Source organism: Poeciliopsis prolifica, unplaced genomic scaffold (assembly GCF_027474105.1).
Source record: "Poeciliopsis prolifica strain line A6 unplaced genomic scaffold, Auburn_PproV2 SCAFFOLD152, whole genome shotgun sequence".
NCBI classification, from domain to species: domain Eukaryota; kingdom Metazoa; phylum Chordata; class Actinopteri; order Cyprinodontiformes; family Poeciliidae; genus Poeciliopsis; species Poeciliopsis prolifica.
In genome coordinates, this window is record NW_026562527.1 from 343,668 (window position 1) to 364,263 (window position 20,596).

General features: G+C 43.9%; 1 protein-coding gene and 1 pseudogene across 1 annotated transcript; both read left to right on the forward strand.

The window, feature by feature from the left end:
* Positions 1–359: 359 nt before the first annotated feature.
* LOC129355960 (CCR4-NOT transcription complex subunit 9-like) lies at positions 360–5,799 on the forward strand. The gene is given in 7 exon segments (XM_055025594.1): positions 360–567; positions 2,065–2,250; positions 2,320–2,435; positions 2,584–2,875; positions 3,513–3,611; positions 3,688–3,779; positions 5,083–5,799. Coding segments are annotated over 7 exon segments (972 nt in total). The 5' UTR covers positions 360–549; the 3' UTR covers positions 5,252–5,799.
* A 1,699-nt stretch (positions 5,800–7,498) lies between these two features.
* LOC129355981 (1-phosphatidylinositol 4,5-bisphosphate phosphodiesterase delta-4-like) lies at positions 7,499–20,593 on the forward strand (annotated as a pseudogene).
* The last annotated feature ends 3 nt before the right edge of the window (positions 20,594–20,596 follow it).

Consider the following 20,596-nt stretch of genomic DNA (forward strand, 5'->3'; position numbering starts at 1 on the left):
GATTTATCAAACTGCCCCCGTTTTGACGAGCAGCATAGAATGCCTTTATTGCTCTTACTACAAAATGTGGACTACTGCGCCTTCATCCACGTGCTATACCATTTAACTGTCACACATTTCCACCTGTATACAACTTATTTATTTACTACTGCAACTCCTCTTCCTTTCGACCTTTATACAATTCTGGTTTGGCCTCGTTGTCAACTGATGTCTTTAAAATAAGAGAGAAACGGTTCGCAGCAGTGAACCGGGGTTGCGCATAACTTTGTCAAAGAACCGGTATTTTGAGCCTGATCGGTCACGATCAACACATCCACAACACGAGAACGGGGCTATTCTGTCCTCTCGCGATATTTGTCACGTCCGCATCTCGTTAGCTTCCATTGCTGAACAAAAATAGAAAGATTGTATTTACTGAACGAGGAGCAGGCAGTTTAAAAGTGCATATCGTGTTTGAAATAGATACAAGTGAAAAGTTAATAGATTTATTGTTTAGCTGATACGCAGAGTTTCAGAGTAATAAGGGAAAAACAGTGAGAGGTCCGGAGAATGCTGACGACGGGAGCGGTGAGTGTTTCACACCAGCGGGTTTTACTCGCTGTTTTGCTACAACAAACTAGCATCATTATAAACACTGGCTGGATCTATTTTACACATTAGGAAACAAGTCTCTGCTTGTTTTATGACTGATTTACTTCATCTGAAGGAATCATAGCTCCACATTTTATTTCTCATTTTAAAATAACGATTAATGCTTCAGTTATTCGGGTCTGTTTTAATTGAAATAGGCGATGATTAGCAGTAACCCGTTGTTCTAATCATGTAAAAGTTAATGTGTAGTTTCTGAAGGTTTTACTCATTTTCACTTAACTATTTTTGAACCAGTTTCAGAAAAAAAACCCACAGAATCTAATTTAGTTGGTGTTCCAGCATCTTGTTCCAAAGACGATCTTTGTCAGGTTAGACTGAGGAAGAGGAGAAGAAGAAGAAGAAATGGACACTTGGTTAAAACTGCTTCTAATAGACCAAAATAAAGCAGCAAAGAGAAGGGTTTCTATAAATGGTTATCAAGCTGTGGTCCGTGTACCACTGTTGGTCCGTTTAGTTACAGAGTCATGAAAAGAAAACAAGCCAGTTTATTAATTAACCAACTGTAAAATGGGACTAAATAAGCAGAGATTGAAACCTTGGCAGCACTATGTCTGGAATAAAGTTCAGTTGATTGAGTTTAATAAGTAACTGTCATGGCTGACTAGTGCCTGATGGAGACTGAACATTACAGTGACAACAATCATAATGAAACCATCATTCCTAAAATGAAATATAGTGATTATCAGTAGATTAAAGGGTTGAGTTTGTTTTTGTTTAATGAGAAATAACTGGAAAAGACTAAAACTTCCATTTATTTTGGAGTTTTCTTTTGTTTTCAACAATTTTGTATTAATATTTTAGCTTTTGCTTACTCATAGTAAAGGTCAGTATTATGTAAAATCAACTTTTTTAAGCTTTACATCATATTATAGTGTTATTCCCTCTTCAAAAACATACCTGGAGTGTTGCCTTAATTCTTTAATGGATGTTTGAAAAATCATTTAATCTCCATGGCAACCACTCAGCTGTGCAAAAATCCTGTTTGGAATTAGCTCCGCCTTCCAAGTGAAGCTCCTCCCCCACTCTGCTCCTTCAGACTAGCCAGCAGCAATTAGCAAACTGCTGAGCCTACCATAGGAGCTGCTGCTCAGAGCAACGCTGTTATAAACATGAAAGGGTTAATAGAGCAGCCATGTTGGGATGACTTCCTGGAGGCGGAGCTTCAGAAACAGCAGAAGTTTTTACAGACTTCTTAATTTATTTTAAGTCATATTTGATATCTATAGCATTTTTGTAGCAACTGAATTTACATAGTGACTTGATAGTGCTGTGAGCGGCAGTATGGGCCTGGAAAACAGGAAATAATGCCACCCTTTTGAAGACATTTGCTAAATTTGCTGCCAAATTCAAGAGGATTGGAACAGGAGGGTGTGAGGTGAGGGCGATCCGGTAAATGTGTCTGTTTGGTTCCAGGCCGTGACCAACGTCACGGCGCTGGCCCAGGTGGACCGGGAGAAGATCTACCAGTGGATCAATGAGCTGTCCAGTCCGGAGACCAGGGAGAATGCTCTGCTGGAGCTGAGCAAGAAGCGGGAGTCGGTTCCGGACCTCGCCCCGATGCTCTGGCACTCCTTTGGCACCATCGCCGCGCTGCTGCAGGTCAGCGGCTCGGCCCGCTCCGGCCCGGTTCCGGTCCAGACTCTGGCTGATTTCTCTTTCTGGTTGCAGGAAATAGTGAACATCTACCCGTCCATCAACCCTCCCACCCTCACCGCTCACCAGTCCAACAGGGTGTGCAATGCGCTGGCGCTGCTGCAGTGCGTCGCCTCGCACCCTGAGACGCGGTAAAACCCAAACCTGCCGCCCGATTCAGTTTCTGCTCCTGCAGATAAACAGACATTCTGAAACGTTTTTAAAATTGGCTGGAAAAGAATCACATTTTTAGATGAAGTATTTCTGAAATTCAAAAGTCTAAACTTTTCCCACCATCAGGTCGGCGTTCCTGGCGGCTCACATTCCCCTCTTCCTGTATCCGTTCCTGCACACCGTCAGCAAAACGCGGCCCTTCGAGTACCTGCGCCTCACCAGCCTGGGGTCATCGGTGCGTCTCTTCAGGAGCTCTGCTGGTTTACTTCCATGTTTTCCAGCAGATCATTAAATGTTTGTTTTTGTAGGAGCTTTGGTGAAAACAGACGAACAGGAAGTGATCAACTTCCTCCTGACAACTGAAATCATCCCGCTGTGTCTGCGCATCATGGAGTCAGGGAGCGAACTCTCCAAAACGGTGAAGTTTGTAAAACTTTGCAGTTTCCAAATCCTCAGAAATGAATTTGGAAACATTTGAGTCGGTCAGTTTATGAACCTGAGCTACTCGCTGCGTTTCCTGCAGCCCAGTTTTGGTTCCAGTAGAACCGAGTCGACTGGATCGTCAGCTCTAATGTCCAAGCCAATGCAAGAATGGTCGATGTTAGCCCATTTCTTTTTCCCAGCATCACAATCCTACTTTTTAATCGTTTTCATTATATTTTGTACCAAGAAAGATACCTGGCAGTTTTGGATGGGAACAAAAAGTTTGCGTTGTTGAGGCTGTATTGATGTTTACAACATTTTTATTTCTCTCAAGTAATTTCTGGTTATTTTTCTGTCTGGTTACTTTGTTTTGAAATGATGAAACATTTCAAGACAAAGATTGTTTGTGGATATTTTGTTCCAAATGGTGCTTCATGTTCCTGGATGTGGCGGAAAATCTTTCAGAAAGACCTTAAACTCATCAGATTTCAGTTTGTATTATTATGTAAAAACTGCAGCAGCAGAATCAGACGTTCTCCTGGGATCACTTTCCTCATTTCAGAATCTAAACTGACCTCTAAAAAGACTCAAATGTTCTTTCAGTTATCCCATAATTTCCGTTTTCCCGTCAGGTCGCGACCTTCATCCTGCAGAAGATCCTCCTGGACGACACCGGCTTGGCTTACATCTGCCAGACCTACGAGCGTTTCTCCCATGTGGCCATGATTCTGGTGGGTTTCTCTGCCGGGATTCGGCGCGGGTGTTGGCACCGCTGCGGCGTTCCCATCATGCTCTCTGTCTCCTCAGGGGAAGATGGTGCTGCAGCTCTCCAAGGAGCCGTCGGCCCGGCTGCTGAAGCACGTTGTCCGCTGCTACCTGCGCCTCTCGGATAACCTCAGGTAGACGGGAGAAAAACTCTGATCATTTAAGGTTGAGTTTACAGTGCAGTGGTGAGTTGGTACCACTAGAGGGCGCCGTTCTGACTCCAGGATACAGACGGTAACAGCCGTTTATTTTCTCATCTTGACGTTTTTGTTGCTGTTTGGAAACGAAAACGGCTAAATCCGATCCGCTCGTGTTTAGAGAATCAGATTTCAGGATTTATTTGGTGAAACTCAGCAGAGAATTTAGTTTCTATCTGAGTCTTTAAAGGCCTGGAAACATTGAATTTAATCCAGAGATTTTTCCGTTTGAAACAAGGAAACAGATTATTGAAAAGTTTCTGTATTTTCAGATCATTTTGAGTAAAATTGTTTGTTTCTCCATCCATCCAGCAGCTGGAACTTTATTGTGAAGGGTTTTATATTGATGAGCTTTGCTAGCAGTCGGAGTCTCCGGGTGACATGGAGGAATCCTGGTTTAGCTTGTGAGCCGAATCTTTCCGTTTCTCTCTGCTCCTCTAACATCGAGCGTCTTTAAAACCAGTTTCCTGCAGGGAACCCAGTTTGTTCTAAAGGTTCTGACCAGTATGGTTCTGTTCCTGGACATTTCCTCTGAACGCATCCGGTTTGGATCCACGCTGGCTCAGCGACTTCAGAGCCGGAGGCTCAGCGCCCCCTAATGGCCAATAAATTATATGTACTGACCTGTTGTGCTGCATTGCTATCGCTGTCACATGACCCCAGAAACCAACAGCCTCAAAATGAAAATAAACATCAGCCAGTTTTACGTCTGCTCCCGATGTCTGGTCAAAATGGCCTCCATCTGCCGATGCCGACATCAGTGCAGATGAATTTCCCATCACCTGTTTGCAGAACATGATTAGTATCAGTCAGGAGCAGGATGCAGTAAAATGCGTCAGACTTTTTCAAAACAAACAAAGAAGTTTGAAGAAACTGCCACACATTTCTCAGCATGTCTGCATTTCTACCGACTGAAGTTTGTCATTTTTAATATCGACTGGAGGTTCTGTCATCAGGTTCTGTCCTGTTTGCTCGGCGCATGTCCTGAAGTTTCTGCATCATCTGGACCCTCACTAGTTTCTTCCAATAAATACATTTGGCAGCAATATCACATATTAGTCAAAAGTTATAAACAAGCAAAAGTTTTCTGTTGTATTGTTTTTTGTTTTTTAGTTTTGCAGCATCGTATGACACCTGAGGGAGACATTGTGTTGCTCTTCGTTTGAGAATCTGCCTGATTTTTAGCTCTTCTTCATCAAAAGTGGTTTTCCTTCATCCTGGTTTCGTGTGGGTTCCTCAGAGCCAGAGAGGCGCTGCGTCAGTGTCTGCCGGACCAGCTGAAAGACAGCACCTTCGCCCAGGTTCTGAAGGACGACACCACCACCAAGCGCTGGCTCGCTCAGCTCGTCAAGAACCTGCAGGAGGGCCAGGTGACGGACGCCCGCGGCATCCCGCTCGCCCCGCAGTGACGCCCCGACCGGCCGCCCGACAGGCCGCCCTGCTGCCGGCCGCCCTGGTGCTAGGACTGTCCTCGGCGCCGCTCACTGCAAACCGACCAGCGACCGACCGAGGGGTTTTTGTTTGGATTACGAACTCTTGAATTTCAGAAATTGTAGATTTTACTTTTACTGAGACATAATATTTTTTCTGAACTGTTTGACAGTAATGTTTAGGTGAAACATTTCACAGATTAAAGGAACAAACAGGAACTAAATCCTGTGAAGCTTTGCAAAAAATGAGAGAATGTGATGATCACCAATAACCTGAAGTTCATGATGACATCACTTCCCTTTGATGGTCTCCTGAGTTGCTGCTGATGCTTCCCTCAGCAACCCGTCGCCTCCTGCAGCACGCTCCTGCAGCACGCTCCTGCAGCACGCTCCTGCAGCGTCTGATGGGTGAACTGGGTTCTGTACCGTAGGCAGCAGCTTCTGTCCTGGCTGTACTCGTCCACTCATTTGTACAGAGATGATTTCTTGGCCTCTGCGTGTTTCTAAATAAACATTTTTTCAACATATTCAGGAAATTATGACTTAATATGTCAATGAAGCTAGTTAGATGCCAAGGGAAAAAAATGTTGACACATTCTTCTCATGCTAAGGATCCCATTAGAAATCCTTTGGTACCATCTAATGGAGTGTGAACTGCATCACATTCAATTTCGCCAATAAACTCCGTAAATCTTAACCTTGAGACTTACTAATGTCGCCTACATCGATGAAATTAGAAACGAAACCAAAATGATTCTAATTTTAGGTGTGAAGCTCTTTGGTGACTCCAGGCAGCGAAGGAATGGAAATGATTATTAACAAGCAATAAGTATAACTATAGAATAATAAATTACGTGAATGTAAGTATTATGCATCTTAATAAAAGACAAATATAAATATATTGTAAATACATACCCCAATAAAATGTTTTATTTATAGTCAAAGAAGAGAAGGCTAGTAAGTTACACAGTAAAACCATTTTTTAAATATTTAACAGACTAACAATAATAAACAGAATTTACTCAAAAATACATGTAGAAATTTCATTTGTAAAACTGATTTCATGTTGCAAAAACAGCCAGGAGCTCATGAGACAATAAAACAGCATAATGATAAAGAGTTATTCAAAACATTTAGTTCTATTCTAAAGTCTAAATAAAAACTGAACTTGAGCAGAACTTCATTCCTTCAGTGCCTGATGTTGCTAATTAGCATCACAGTAAAATTCTCACTAATCTGCAGTGTTCAAGTTTTTAATCTTTCCATAAATGGCAAGAAAACAAGATTTATTTCTGTTACTTTCAGTGTCATTTATGGAAATTTAATGCAGTGGCTTAAAAAAATAAAAAAAAAACAGGTCAAATTTAAATGTGTTGTCAGATTGTAAAAGAAGTTTTGTCTTTGGTTTTGGGGAAGGTAATGAGAGACACGGTGGAAAGTCTGGAGCCTTAATGAGGCTCGTTTCCTGCTCCATCCATTAACCCCACAGACCGGGACGGATGGACCGGGGCGGATGGACCGGGACGGATGGACCGGGACGGATGGACCGGGACGGATGGACCGGGGCGGATGGACCGGGACAGATGGACCGGAAGCATCACAGAGGAAAAACACCTGAGACTAAAATCCCAGAGGGAGACGATTTAAAAGCTGCAGCGGCTGAAGGAGGGAGCAGGCCATTAGTCCACAGCGATGTGAGGAGGGAGACGGGCTCTTCACCCTGGGCTTCATCATCCTGTTTAACAGGCGGACATGACACTCATCAACATGAAGCGGTTTCAATTATCACTGTTATGAAACGTCATAAAGTGCCATTATCCACAGAATAACAACAAACATTCAAAAGTGTTACCATTTATTGATGGCATCGTCTCTGACACTGAGGCCGTTTTAGATCAGATTCTCAGATTTCTGACAAAAAAAGTCAGAAATTTAGAGACTAATCTCAAATTTTCTAAAAAGAAACAAAAAATGATAAAAAGTGAAACATTTTTGACTTCAGTTGGAGGAAAATGTTTTCCTCCCAGTGAGTCTCGGTGAGGTCAGGACTCACTGCTGGTTTGATTCGATTTAGATGCAGTTTTATCTCCTCAGCCTCTATACAATCAGAGGAACTGAGGTTGAGCCTTTAATGGAGGTTATTGTTCTCAGGCCTGGTTTAATGGCGACTCTGTTTCCAATAATCAGGAAGCTGAGAGTTGTGCAGCGCGGCGCTGATGCTAGAGGAGGGAGTGGCCGGGCAGGAAGGCAGCGGGTCGAGGCGGTGCTGGAGGAGGGAGCGCTGCGGAGCCGCTGGGGAATCAGGTTTCTCACACTCAGCAGCAGCAGCAGCAGCAGAACTGGAGGAAAGGGAAGGGAGGAGTCAGACTGGGACTCACTTCCCCTCCAGTATTCCCAGTTTTTAAAGCCTCAGACTCCTGGAGTCACTCTGAATCCGAGGAGCACATCCCTCAGGTAAGCGTCAGACTGCTGCTTGTTTCCCCGAGTCATTCTGGCCTCTCTGAGCTGCACATGCATGAAAACTTTCTTTCTGCTTCTGCTTCTAATTTACTCTGAAAATCCTGCTGGAGTTTCACATTCCTGACTCAGATGCATTAAGGAAATCCAGGATTACGGCTCCAGCTCTGACTGGGGGTCCAGCATTCCTGAGCTGCATGAAACCCCAGAAGGCTTGAGAGAGCCGTCAGATGCTGCTGGTCCTCATGACGCCTCTGAGTCACGCGTGTGTGTTTGTGTGTGATCAGTGAACTCCCTCTGGAAGTGACTCACTGCCCCCAAAATAAAGCAAGACGACAGCAGCAGCTGAAGGCCGGGCTGCAGAGTGAAGCTGGAGCAGACAGACAATGAAAGGAAGAGATAGTTATGACACGGCAACCTGAGAAAGCTTTTGCTTTCCGCGTCGGTTTATCAGCAGGCAGCAGTGAAGAGGTTCAGGCTGGGGGTTCACTGGGTCGAGGCGCTGACTGGTACCTGGTCAGATGGTTTAGCGTCAGAACCGTCCCAGACCGTTGAGCAGGTCATCCCTTTATCTTCTTCACACCAACGAAACCAAAAACTGATTTTTTTCCAACGATTTCATTAAACTCCTGTTGGCAGGACATTGTTTTATTCAACTGTCAAAAACTGACTGACCATTCACCCATTCACAAATTCATTCATTCATCAGCTGCCAGGTTCCAGCTGCAAGTGCAAACACTTTGATTTTAATCTGACTAAACCTGAGCTGAGGCCAGCAGGTGGACTGTTAGTCACTCAGGTTTTTATGCAACTGGATTAACAGAAAAATACAATCAGACTCAAGAAATCACGTAAACAGAACCTGAGACAACACGTCGCCTCCAGAACCAACAGAAATCCAACAACAGAAGAACCGAAACGTCCGGAGAAACACGAACAGCAGCTTCAGGGAAGCACAGTGGTGGCAGTGTGGTGATCTGGGACCTGGGCGTCTGTAACTGTTGGAACCATAACTTCAACTGAAGGAGAGGATCTGACCAGCATTTTACCTCTGAAGGATTTGGAGTGTCCTAGTCAAAGTTTGGACTTGAATCTGATCAGGATTGTGATTTAAATAGTTTACACTCCAGTGAAACTGAATTTAAGCAAAACTGCCCAGCGGGGTCAGACGTCTCCTGCATGACGGGAAACACTCACTGCAGGTTTTCATCAAGTTCTGTAGTGAAGGTCCAATTACTTTTTGATACTGGACCGGGTTTGGGCGGCTTTATTTCCTCTTCACAAATTAAATCATGGAAAAAAAGAATTGAATTTCTGTGATGAGAGAGAAAAACTAAAACAGAAGCAAAGACTTTTTCCTTCTCAATCAAAACGTCTGGATCCGTTTAGGGAAAACTGCATCACAGCCAATAAATCAGAGGGAAGTGGTTCTGGTCCGGTGCGGTCCGGTCCGAGTCGGTTCTGATTCCTCCCCGTCAGCCCTGAGCGGGCCTCTCTGCTTCCAGATCATCAAAGATCCAGAGAATCAAAGCTCAGCGTCCCGCTGCTCAGATTCCTGCAGCAGCAGGGAGGCTGCTGGGAAGACGTGATTTATTCCCACCAACAAACCCGTCCGGCACCGGCCTGCTGGACAGAAACCGAGCTGAGCTGAGCCGAGCCGAGCTGAGCCGAGCCGAGCCGAGCTGAGCCGAGCTGAGCTGAGCGGCGAGCTCCAGAGAAAACCTTCAGAGAACCTGATTCTTTTCTAACGTTTTGGTTTGGTTTGGATTTTCAGGCCAGAGAAATTCACCAACATCTGTTTCGTTCACAGGAAAATATTCCAGAGATAAAGATGGAGCCCGAAGCTTCATGTGAGTATTTCACCTCCTCAAACTGGAAACTTTCAGGTTCAATGAACACGAGTCAAAACCCTGAACTTTGACCTAATGGTTGTCATGACAAACAGAACCTGAGTAAATGCCAGGTTTCTAGTGATGAGCATCCTGCAGACATGACCAGTGTCTGCAGGACACTGGTTTTCTGTTTGTTATGGCATAAAAGTTTTTATTAGAATAGTGAAAAAATGACTAAAAATGTTTCTGAGTAGAAACATTTCTCCTTTTGAAAATGTTGCTTCTTTGCAACTTATCAAAGCAGGAACACAGATAAAATAAATCAGTTCTGATACCTTTTATCTGATTTCTACACAAATAGAGTAGCAAACAATGTTAGCTTGTCTGCTAACAGTTAGCGATAGCAGCATGACTGTTTGGTTGGATCCAACACTGATCAAAGCGTTGGATCACCTTTGATTGCCTGTCAGTCATTCCTTTTCCTTTGTTGAAGCTGAAAGCTTCAGTAAATACTGATTGTCACAGGAAGACAACTGAGTTCCTCCTCAGTTCCTGGTAAACTGAGGAGGAACCTCCAGCGCTTCCTCCTGGCTGTAATTCATACTGGAGTTCTCAAAATGTTGCTACTGGTTGTATCTTTTGAGAAGTTTCTGATGAAACGTTCCCACCACTGTTGAGATCCATGCTTTGTAGTTTTTGTCCTGATTACGTCAATAATTCCCCTCAGGCCTGCAGGACGACCCGCACGTCAAGCTGATGATGGCGGGCTCCACCCTGAGGAAGGTCAAGTCCCGCTCCTGGAAGAGGCAGCGTCATTTCCGCCTCCTGGAGGACGGCCTGACCATCTGGTACAAGTCCAGATGGGCGGGGAAGGGCCACTCCACCTGTGAGTGCAGAAACTCGGTCAGATCACGGCTCTGATCCGTCAGCAGGGAGAGGAAAACTCACATTTAGCATTTGGCAGCTTTTCTAACTAGCTGAAGGGAATGTAGCAACAACAAGAAAATGTGTAACAGAACCAGCTGAAGCTGAATGCAAGTTATGTAGTTCCTTTGGTAATAAAATGAATGTGATCCTGGAACTTTAAATACTTTGATCCTTAGAAATTATAAACATTGTCTTGATCTTGTTTCTCTATTCTGACATTTTTCAAAATGGCCGCCATGATGTGACATAAAGTTATGAAAATGGGAAACATCTTTTGGTAATATTGCTTCAAAAGCGGCGGCCATCTTGGAAGTGGACATTATCCTGACCATTGCAAAAATGTTTAACCTGAGGCGTTAGCATGCTAACCCTTATGCTAATGCACACTGGAAGGTTTTTACAGGCATTTGCTGCTAAATTTGTTGTTGCTGTACCTTAAGAAATGAGAGTTTAGCTGAGATATGAGCACCGCTTCTTAAAAACAATGGATTCTGGTGTGAACTGATGGTAGATCAGCGACTGGGAGTCAGGGTGGTGCAGCAGAAGGAAAGGACCAGAGGCAGCTAACGGTGCTAACGACTGTCTCAGTCTCAGTGATGGACGTGGAGGCGGTGCGTGAGGGCCACCAGTCTGAGGTCATGCTGAGCGTCGCCGAGGAGTTTCCTGCCGAACTCTGCTTCACCCTGGTGTTTCACGGCCGCCAAGGAAACCTGGACCTGGTGGCCGACTCCCCGGAGGAGGCCCAGGCCTGGATCCAGGGAGTCCGGAAGCTGATCCACAAAGCCCAGACCATGGATGAGCAGGAGAGGCAGGACCAGTATCCCACATCTAACTCCCTCCAGCAGCTTTCCTTGCTCTGATTGTATGACTTGAGGTTTTCCTCAGCGTTCCTCAGATGGGTGCGAGACTGGTTCCAGAAAGCCGATAAGAACAAAGACGGGAAGATGAACTTCAAAGAAGTGAAGAAGCTGCTGAAGATGATGAACGTGGAGATGAACGAAGACAACGCTCTGCATCTGTTTACGGTACGGCTCTGACCTGATCGCAGGACAAACTGGAGATCATCAACCAATCATGGCATTGATTTAAGACCTGGGCTGATTAACTCACTGATTGCAGGAGGGAAAGTGGGACAGGGCCGAGAGAGAGAGAGAGAGCACACAGGGGAAATGAATCTGACAGTAAAACACACTAAACATAGGAAACATAATCAAACAAGACTGATCTAATCAGAGTAAGAAACTATCACCGAATAATTAGGAAACTCCAAAACGACCCAGGACGTTTCTGTTGTTGTAAAAACGTCTTTGAAAAAACCAGATCCTTTGTTTCCAGATGGCCGACAAGTGTGAAAGCGGCGCCCTGGAAATCGAGCAGTTCGTCCATTTCTACCAGATGCTGACGCAGAGAGAGACGAGGTGTGGAAGGTTTTTCAGGACTACTCTGGAGACGGAGAGCGGCTGACGCTGGAGGAGCTGGAGGCCTTCCTGAGGCTGGAGCAGGGCGAAGGGGACCAGAGCTCCCAGCATGCCCAGCAGCTGATCCAGCGCTACGAACCCTCTGAGACAGGTAGCTGGAGCCGGATGCATGAGAATCAGATCAGCAGTTATTCACAGGGTTGTTCAGTAAGATGCTATTTACTGAGCAGAAAAGGTTTAGTTGGACATAACTCCAGGCAGCGTCTCTGCTGGTTTCACCAACTCACATTTAAGACTTTTAAAGACCATCATGAATTAAATTTAAGACCTTTATCACAACAACTGTACAATTAACATCGTGGCCGAGATTTTTTATTCAACATGCACGTCAAAGTGCATCATCCAGACAACTGGAAATAAATATACACCTAATCCTAACTACTAGGTAGCAAGGGCAAATTAGCGGCGGCAGCTAGTGGCAGCAGCTAGCGGTAGCAGCTAACGGTGGCAGCTAGCAGTAGCAGCTAAATAAACTACATAGATTATAAGAGATTAAATAATTCTGTGGTGTCATTATGGATTAAACATTTAATAATCACCATATTTTGTGGTTCTATTGTGATAACAATAAAAGTGACAGTAATAACTATTTATTACTTATATTTTAGGCAGCTGCTCATCTGTGACTGCATGGCAGCAATCAGACCCACAAACACAGATAATGTCCTTATCAACATTCCTGTGTGAAACACATTTATTGGACACATAAATCACTGTGAAATAAAGCATTTCATCACATTTTCATATTTTTCATACGTCTACTGAACAAATAATGGAGGAAAACGGTAAACAGCCACAATACAGACAGCTTCAGGGTTTTTATTGTCTTGGAATTTATTGTGACAATGATAATAAAAATATTTTCGTGACAAGAAATGTATCATAATTAATGATAAGCAATATGATGAATGCCACTACAAAATGTAAGACTTGTGATTTTAGGCCAATGTAAGAAATAATAAGAACTTTATTTCACATACATGAATTCAAGACTTTTTAAAGACATACAGGAGAATAGAAACAATGATTCTTTTTTCCAGAGTATTACATGTTAGACATTTAAACGGCCTCATTAAGCAGCACAGTGAAAACCTGTGATGTGTTTCGTACCTCTGCCTCCGTCCAGCCGTGACGGACAGCTCCATGTCGCTGGAGGGTTTCCAGTCGTACCTGTGTTCCCAGGACGGCGCCATATTCAACCCGGCGCTCCTGGAGCTTCACCAGGACATGAACCAGCCGCTCAGCCACTACTTCATCTCCTCCTCTCACAACACCTACCTGCTGGAGGACCAGCTGAGGGGCCAGAGCAGCCTGGAGGCCTACATCCAGTGAGCTCTGCACCAACTCACCACTAAACCACGTTTTCATGCTGAAAAGGCAGAAAGGAAAATGTCTGACTGTCCTTATGACTCTTGAGTCAACCTGGATCATGTGTCTCTGGCTGCAGGGCGCTGAAGAGAGGCTGCCGCTGTGTGGAGGTGGACTGCTGGGACGGCAGCGACGGGGAACCCATCGTCTACCACGGCCACACGCTCACGTCAAAAATCCTCTTCAGAGACATCATCTCAACTCTCAAAGAGTACGCCTTCAAGGTCAGCACCAAACTTTGTGCTTTTCTGTCTCTCTGCTCTGAGTCAAACCAACCTGTTCCCCTCCTGGCCTGTGGGGGCGCTGCACCAAGTACCACTGCAGGAAACGACACTAAAACCTCTGAAGATACTGAGAGCAACTTCCTGCTTCTCCGAAAATAAACACAAATGAAGTAGCGTCAGATTTTAACTCTTCGGTCTCTGGCTAAAGACCAAGGTCATTTCTCCCATGAGTTCTCCTGCTAACGCTAAGCTAGCACGTTTGTTTTGGTTGTATTTACCCAGAATGCCTTGCGCAGTTACCACTTCCTGGTTTTGTAGCGGTCTGCGGTCCGCTTGGCGTTCACAATGCATTCGAACTGAACCAGAGTTCAGTTCAGCTGAACCCAGACGGCGGCTTGGAGGACCGGAGTTTTCTGGACCGGACCTCCTGGACAAACGGATGGAGTTGGATTAAAGCGGCCTGAACGGGACCGCTGGGAATGGACCTCAGATTTATCATGGCTTTTAAAATCGTATTCCATTTTACAGTTATTTAACTTTATCAATCAATCCAGTTTATTTGTATAAAACATTTCAGCAACAATAACATTCAAATGATTCACATCATAAAAATACAAAGTGATAGAAATGAATATTCAGCCACATGTCGTCCTGAAACACAGGAAGCTTCGCCATGGGAACCGTTCTCCTGACGATCTGCCTAATTGTTATCTGGGGAAATGCCACTAATGAATTTGCACAAACCTCTAATGTATTGGAGTGGCTGCGGAAGAGCCTGACATAATTATCTCATCATGAAGCCAAGTGAAAACAACTCAATCCTCAAACCACAAAGTCAAAGAGATGAATGTTGACGCAGTCGACCGTTTTCATCAGCGCAGGCAGACAGAGCCGCTTAACTGAGATGAAACTGACCAAAAGCAACAAGGACTGCTTATAATGTTTGTGCTTAACGAGTTTATCGTCCTGCAGGTGTCGGACTTTCCCGTCATCGTGTCCCTGGAGAATCACTGCGGCGTGGAGCAGCAGACCGTCATGGCCGGACACCTTCGCCACATTTTGGGCGAGATGCTGCTGACGGCGCCGCTGGACGGACAGATCCCCCAGATGCTTCCCTCGCCTCAGGTTTCACTTTAACGTTATGAAACTGCAGGCGACATAAACCCACCATGTCGATATTAAGAGTTTGATAAGATCTCAGACGTTAAAGGTTTCTGTCGGCTGTTCCTCCTCCAGCAGCACCAGGTTTTTGAAAACGTTTCTGTCTCAGGAAAACCAGCAGCATCAAGTCACTGAGCTGCAGAAGCAGAAAACTGCAAAACAGCTGAAACACTGATCACTTTGGGACAAACGCCCAGCTCTGCAGTTCCATGTACAGAGACGGCGTCTTTGTGTTTGGGTCGGACCGCCATCCGGGTTCCGTTCAGACGGATCAATATTCCGGATCTCTGTTGGAACAAATGGAGAAATAGAAGCTGATGTGGTTCCCAGATCGTTCCTCTTCAGGAAGATCAGAGGAGAGTTCCTTCTGCTCTGTTTGCTTCTCATGTCGTTTTTTCAGGCTCTTCAGGTTTTATCGTCATTCTGTCAATAAAAAAGTTTTTCCAGACGCTGACCTGAACAGTAAACCCTTTAGATCCAAAAATCTTGTTTTAAATATTAATCAGCCTCCATGCTGTTGTCCATTTAGCACTAATACTAAAAGCAGTAACTTATAAACTCCTCTCCACTAGAGCACTCACATAATCAATGCTAAATGAAGTAATGGAGGAGGAACGCCAGGAGAGGATCCACTCAGGGTTCAGTCGATGCTTCGCTTCCTGCAGTTCAGAAACGATACACTGAAATAAAATCTGGTTCCTGCAGACACAAACTTATTTCTGTGATTCTCCACTGCAGGAGCTGAGGGGAAAGATTTTGCTGAAAGCCAAGAAAATCGGCGGGTTGGAAACGCAGCTGGACGAAACCTTGACTGATGAAGTGAGCGCGAAGACGAGGCGGCGAACGGTGACGCAGAGAGTCCGAGCGCAGAAGATCCACCGGCGGAAATCACGAACAAGGTGGGTCACATGCACCAAACGTCAAGATCAAGATGATTTACTGGAGTGAGTTTCTAATCATTATTGTTCTCTGAAGTTCAGTCAAGTATCGACAATGAAAATGTTTCTCCTGGTTTTCTGAACCAAAACAGATTCTGTTTCCAACGAATGAAGCGCAGCGTTATGAACACAACAATAACAATCTCAGTATTTCCACCTGAAGCTGTAAATCTGTTAGTGAGGGCAGATCTGGCTCCCTCTGCTGGTGGCTGGAAGACCAGAACGATGTCAGATTAAGGCCTTAAAATGTCTTAAATTCATTTTAAAAGATGTAAGTTTGCCTTAAACACGTAAATCACGGCAGGACTGTTTAGTTCTTGATATCACATGTTTTCTGACTTGCAGAAGGTTGAGTTGCACACACACATCTTCACTGCGTTCTGTGAATTGAGGCGGTTGCAGCTATTGCTAACTAGCTGCTAATATGCCCTGTTAGCTAGCTGGCTGGTCGTGTTGGATCTACTATGGGTTCATTCTAAATTTCTGCATGATGTTCGTTTTCGCCATTGGCTAACTTCACTAAACACTTAAGAATGTCTTCAGCGAACGTCGGACAGTGACGAGTTTTAATTAAAATGTTTTTTAAAAGTTTTAAATTTAAGTTGGTGACCCTGAAGATGCTGCAATCTGTGGACGGGTTGACTTCAACCCTCCGTCTCCACATTGTTCCTTTCATAAAAACACCTGGAAACACCTAAAAGGGAAATTAATTACGACGACTGTTACCTGAGTTGTTTATTTGTTTAGGTTGTTTCCCTCCAGAAAACTGAATAAAAAAGTTTAAATCAACCCACAGATGTTGATCTAAAGCAAAACAGCTGGAGCTTAATCCTGACTTGCTCTGATTTAAACTCCCGGAGGAAGGAAAGGAGTCGTTTTGTGTCTCTGAGGCAAACGCCACTTCAGGTTCAGTTTACTGGTTTTAGATTTGTTGTCTGTTTGCTGTGAGAGGATGTTGATGATGAGTCAACAGTGTTCATGTTTATCCAAGTTTATTAAAACTGTTTAGCAAGACAGCGTGCAAAACCTGGCTGTCCTATCATTAACCAAGCCTGTAAAGAATCAGGCGTTAGTCCAGTAGTTTGTTTCTTCAATATTTAATGTGTGTTTTGCAGAAGTCCAAACTGTCCAGGGAGCTTTCAGACCTGGTGGTCTACTGCAAGAGCGTCCACTTCCACGGCTTTGAGCACGCTCGCTCCCAGGCTAAGTGCTATGAGATGTCGTCCTTCTCTGAATCCAAAGCAAAGAAACTGGCTAAGGACGCAGGTGAAAAGGATTTCGAGGTTCTGACTGTTCAGACAGAACATAGTGCAGTCAGTGTTCAGGTTATGGAGCTGCTGGGTTTCCTCTTTAGGGTCAGAGTTCGTTCGGTGCAACGCTCGGCAGCTGTGCAGGACTTACCCCAGCGGCTTGAGGACCGACTCGTCCAACTACAACCCTCAGGACATGTGGAACGTGGGCTGCCAGATCGGTACGAGACAACGCCGCCGCCTGCTGATGTCAGCAAAATACTGAACGTTTCCTGTCATTTACATGAACTGGACTTTGACTTGATGCTTCATTTAAATGAGGCTAAACAGTTATTTTATAAGTTGATCTTTGTTTGTGTGCAGTTTGAGAATCACAGTGACGACCTTTAACCCCTCTGACCTCTGCACAGATCGGCCATTTCTAACGCTACAGTCCAACACTAACTGCAACATTTTTGCTAATTTAGCATAATTAGCAAGTTAGCAGAGCAGCTAAATATTTAATTAGCTAGATAAATATTTAGCTTGCTAACTAAACATGAAGTTTACAAACTAAATATTTAGTTTGAAAGCTAAATATTTAACCTCAAAATAAATATTCAGCTTGTTAAATAATTACTTAGAAAGTTAAATTTGTTGAATATTTTACTTACACTAAATATTTAGTGAGCTAAATATTCATCACTAAACTAAATATGAATTTAATGTTTATCTAAATGTGACATTCAATGAACCACATAATAAAAATTATTGCTGTTGGTTTTTGACTTTCAGCTTTACAAACACGAACCAAACAGAAACAAACGAAAACAGAACGAAACAAACAAACGAAAACAGAAACAAACAAAAACAGAAACAAACAAAAACAGAAACAAACGAAAACAGAAACAAACGAAAACAGAAACAAACAAAAACAGAAACAAAAACAGAAACAAACGAAAACAGAAACAAACGATTCATTCAGGATGGAAAACCTGAGACGGGATGAAGCAGAAGATCCTGAAACAGAAAATCGTCTCTGGTTCATTTTTATGTCTGGAAAATGAAAGTTCATGAATTTATTTTCCTCTCTGTCTCAAAGTGGCTCTGAACTTCCAGACGGCCGGCCTGGAAATGGACCTGAACGACGGCCGCTTCCGGCAGAACGGTTGCTGCGGTTACGTCCTCAAGCCCGACTTCATGAGAGACGCCGACAGCAGATTCAGTCCGGACCGACCCGAGGACCGGCCGGGCTACCAGCCGACCCGCCTGTCCATCCAGGTCCAGCTGCCCTCCAGAGCGGGTCAGAGGGTGTTTGGTGGTGAGCCTCCAGCTGAGAGTGTGTGTGTGTGTGTGTGTCTTTGTGTGTGTGTGTGTGTGTGCGTGTGTGTGTGTGTGTGTGTGTGTGTGTGTGTGTGTGTGTGTGTGTGTGTGTGTGTGCGTGTGTGTGCGTGTGTGTGTGTGGTGTGTGTGTGTGTGTGTGTGTGTGTGTGTGTGTGTGTGTGTGTGCGTGCGGCAGGTGATCAGCGCGCAGCAGCTGCCCAAGGTCAACCAGAAGGAGGGATCCATCGTGGACCCGCTGGTCAGAGTGGAGATCTACGGCGTCCCGCAGGACCAAACCAAGGAGGAGACCAGCCACATCAACAACAACGGTACGAAACTCATCAGCCCACCTGCAAAACAGCGGGGTGTTCACCTGGCTGCTGACCTCTGACCTCCAGGGTTCAACCCCGTCTGGAACGAGACTCTGAACTTCGTCATCCACTCGCCGGAGCTGGCGCTGGTCCGCTTCGTGGTGGAGGACCACGACAAAACGTCCAGGAACGACTTCATCGGACAGTTCACGCTTCCCTTCACCTGCATCCAGCCAGGTGAGGCTACGGCAAGCCGTTATCCCACAGAATCACTTCCATCTGGAACGCAGCTGGAGACGTTCTGACTCCACACAGCTATAATTTACACGCCATAGAAAGAAAGAGTAAAATAAAATTACAAGAATAAACCTGTAAAGTCATAATATTAATAGAATAAAGTTAAATTATGACATTATTTCCTGATATTTCAACTTTATTCTCAAATGACTTTATTCTCGTAATTTTACATTTATTTTTTCTTAACGTTCCCCTAATAATATTGTAGCATTTTGCATAATAACTTAATACATTTGCATTCACTTATTTTGATGATTAAAATGCATCTGCAGAGTCCACATCTGTGATCACAGTTAAATAAATCAAATGTAACTAGAATTTGTCAAATTACATTGTTATATATGTGAATTAAGAGCCTTTGTGCCACTGAGCTGTCCAAATAGATGCCTGTAGACTTTTGGATTTTCTGCACAAAATAGTCAAATCATGTCATAATAGAGAAAGAAACTGGCATTAAGGGAATGCAAATGCAGAAATTTGCTAATATTCACTTAAAATGGCTTTCAAGAGCTAAAAGTGCTGCTGAAAATAAAACATTTCAAACATTTCTTTTTTTTTTTTTTTAATTTCAATATCAAAATGCTACATAAGTCTGGGAGTCTTGATAATTTCTTTGATATCTGGAATGTGATTACACGTACTCAGATGAAACCGATTTTATGTCAAAACGGTTTAATTTGCTCTATACGTGGCGCCATTAATAACAGTCAGAATGTAATTCCAGATATCTGGAAGCGTGTTGAAGCTGATTGTATGTTAAACCGGCCTGCCATACATTCATTTCTTCCATCCAGGCTACCGTCACATCCACCTGCTGTCCAAAGACGGGACGGCCATCCTCCGTCCTCCGTCTTCGTTAACGTCAGCGTCTCAGAGCTCACATGAAGGTCACGGCGCCTCTGACCTCACAGCTTCACTCCAGTGTTCATGTTTTAGTTGTTTTTAAACTCATAGAAAACTTTCTGATGTTTAATGATTCATCTGGACTCTGAATCACCTGCAGGGCAAAATGAGATGAAGGAAAACTCCAGTGTTACTAATTATTTAAGAACAAACAGAAAAAAAGATGAAAGTGAATCATTCCAGTTAAATTTAGACTTTGACTAGGACATTGTGGCACTTTGGTCCTCATTTTTTCTGCCATTTTGTTGTAGATTGTTGAAGTGTAAAATGAACAACGCAGGACTCAACTTCTGCATTTTATTCTTTTTCTTTGATCATATTTTGAAGCTTAAAGATCCATGATTATTTGAAACAACAGATTTTATCGTTTATTTCACATGTAAAACAACAGAAAGATACTGTAGCAAGTTTAGTTTTTATAAATTTAAATGAAATATTGTTGCCATGTTGTTAAGGCTGCAATGCATGCTGGGTAGAGATGAATGCTAGGTGCTAAGGCGCTAGCTCTGTCCAGCCAGAATAGTTTTTTGTGACTTTGATAAGTTGAAACATAAAGGACATGAAGATGAGGAGGAGCAGGAGGAGGAAGAGCAGAAAAGCTGCAGTTTGTGTTTCTGCTGCTTGGAATGCTAACCAAAAAGGATAGCGTTAGCTGCTGAGGTTTCTAACTCAGTCTGTTTACGGTTAGCATTAGCATCAGGAAACATTTTCTAAAATATATTAGAATGTTTTTTATGAAGATGCTTCACTGTCACTTTAACCATCCACTCATATTTCAGTTTGTTTTGATTTAGAATCTGCTGATGGTGTTAGCTCTAGCTAATGGTGTTACCACTAGCAAATGGTGTTAGCTCTTGCTAATGGTGTTAGCTCTAG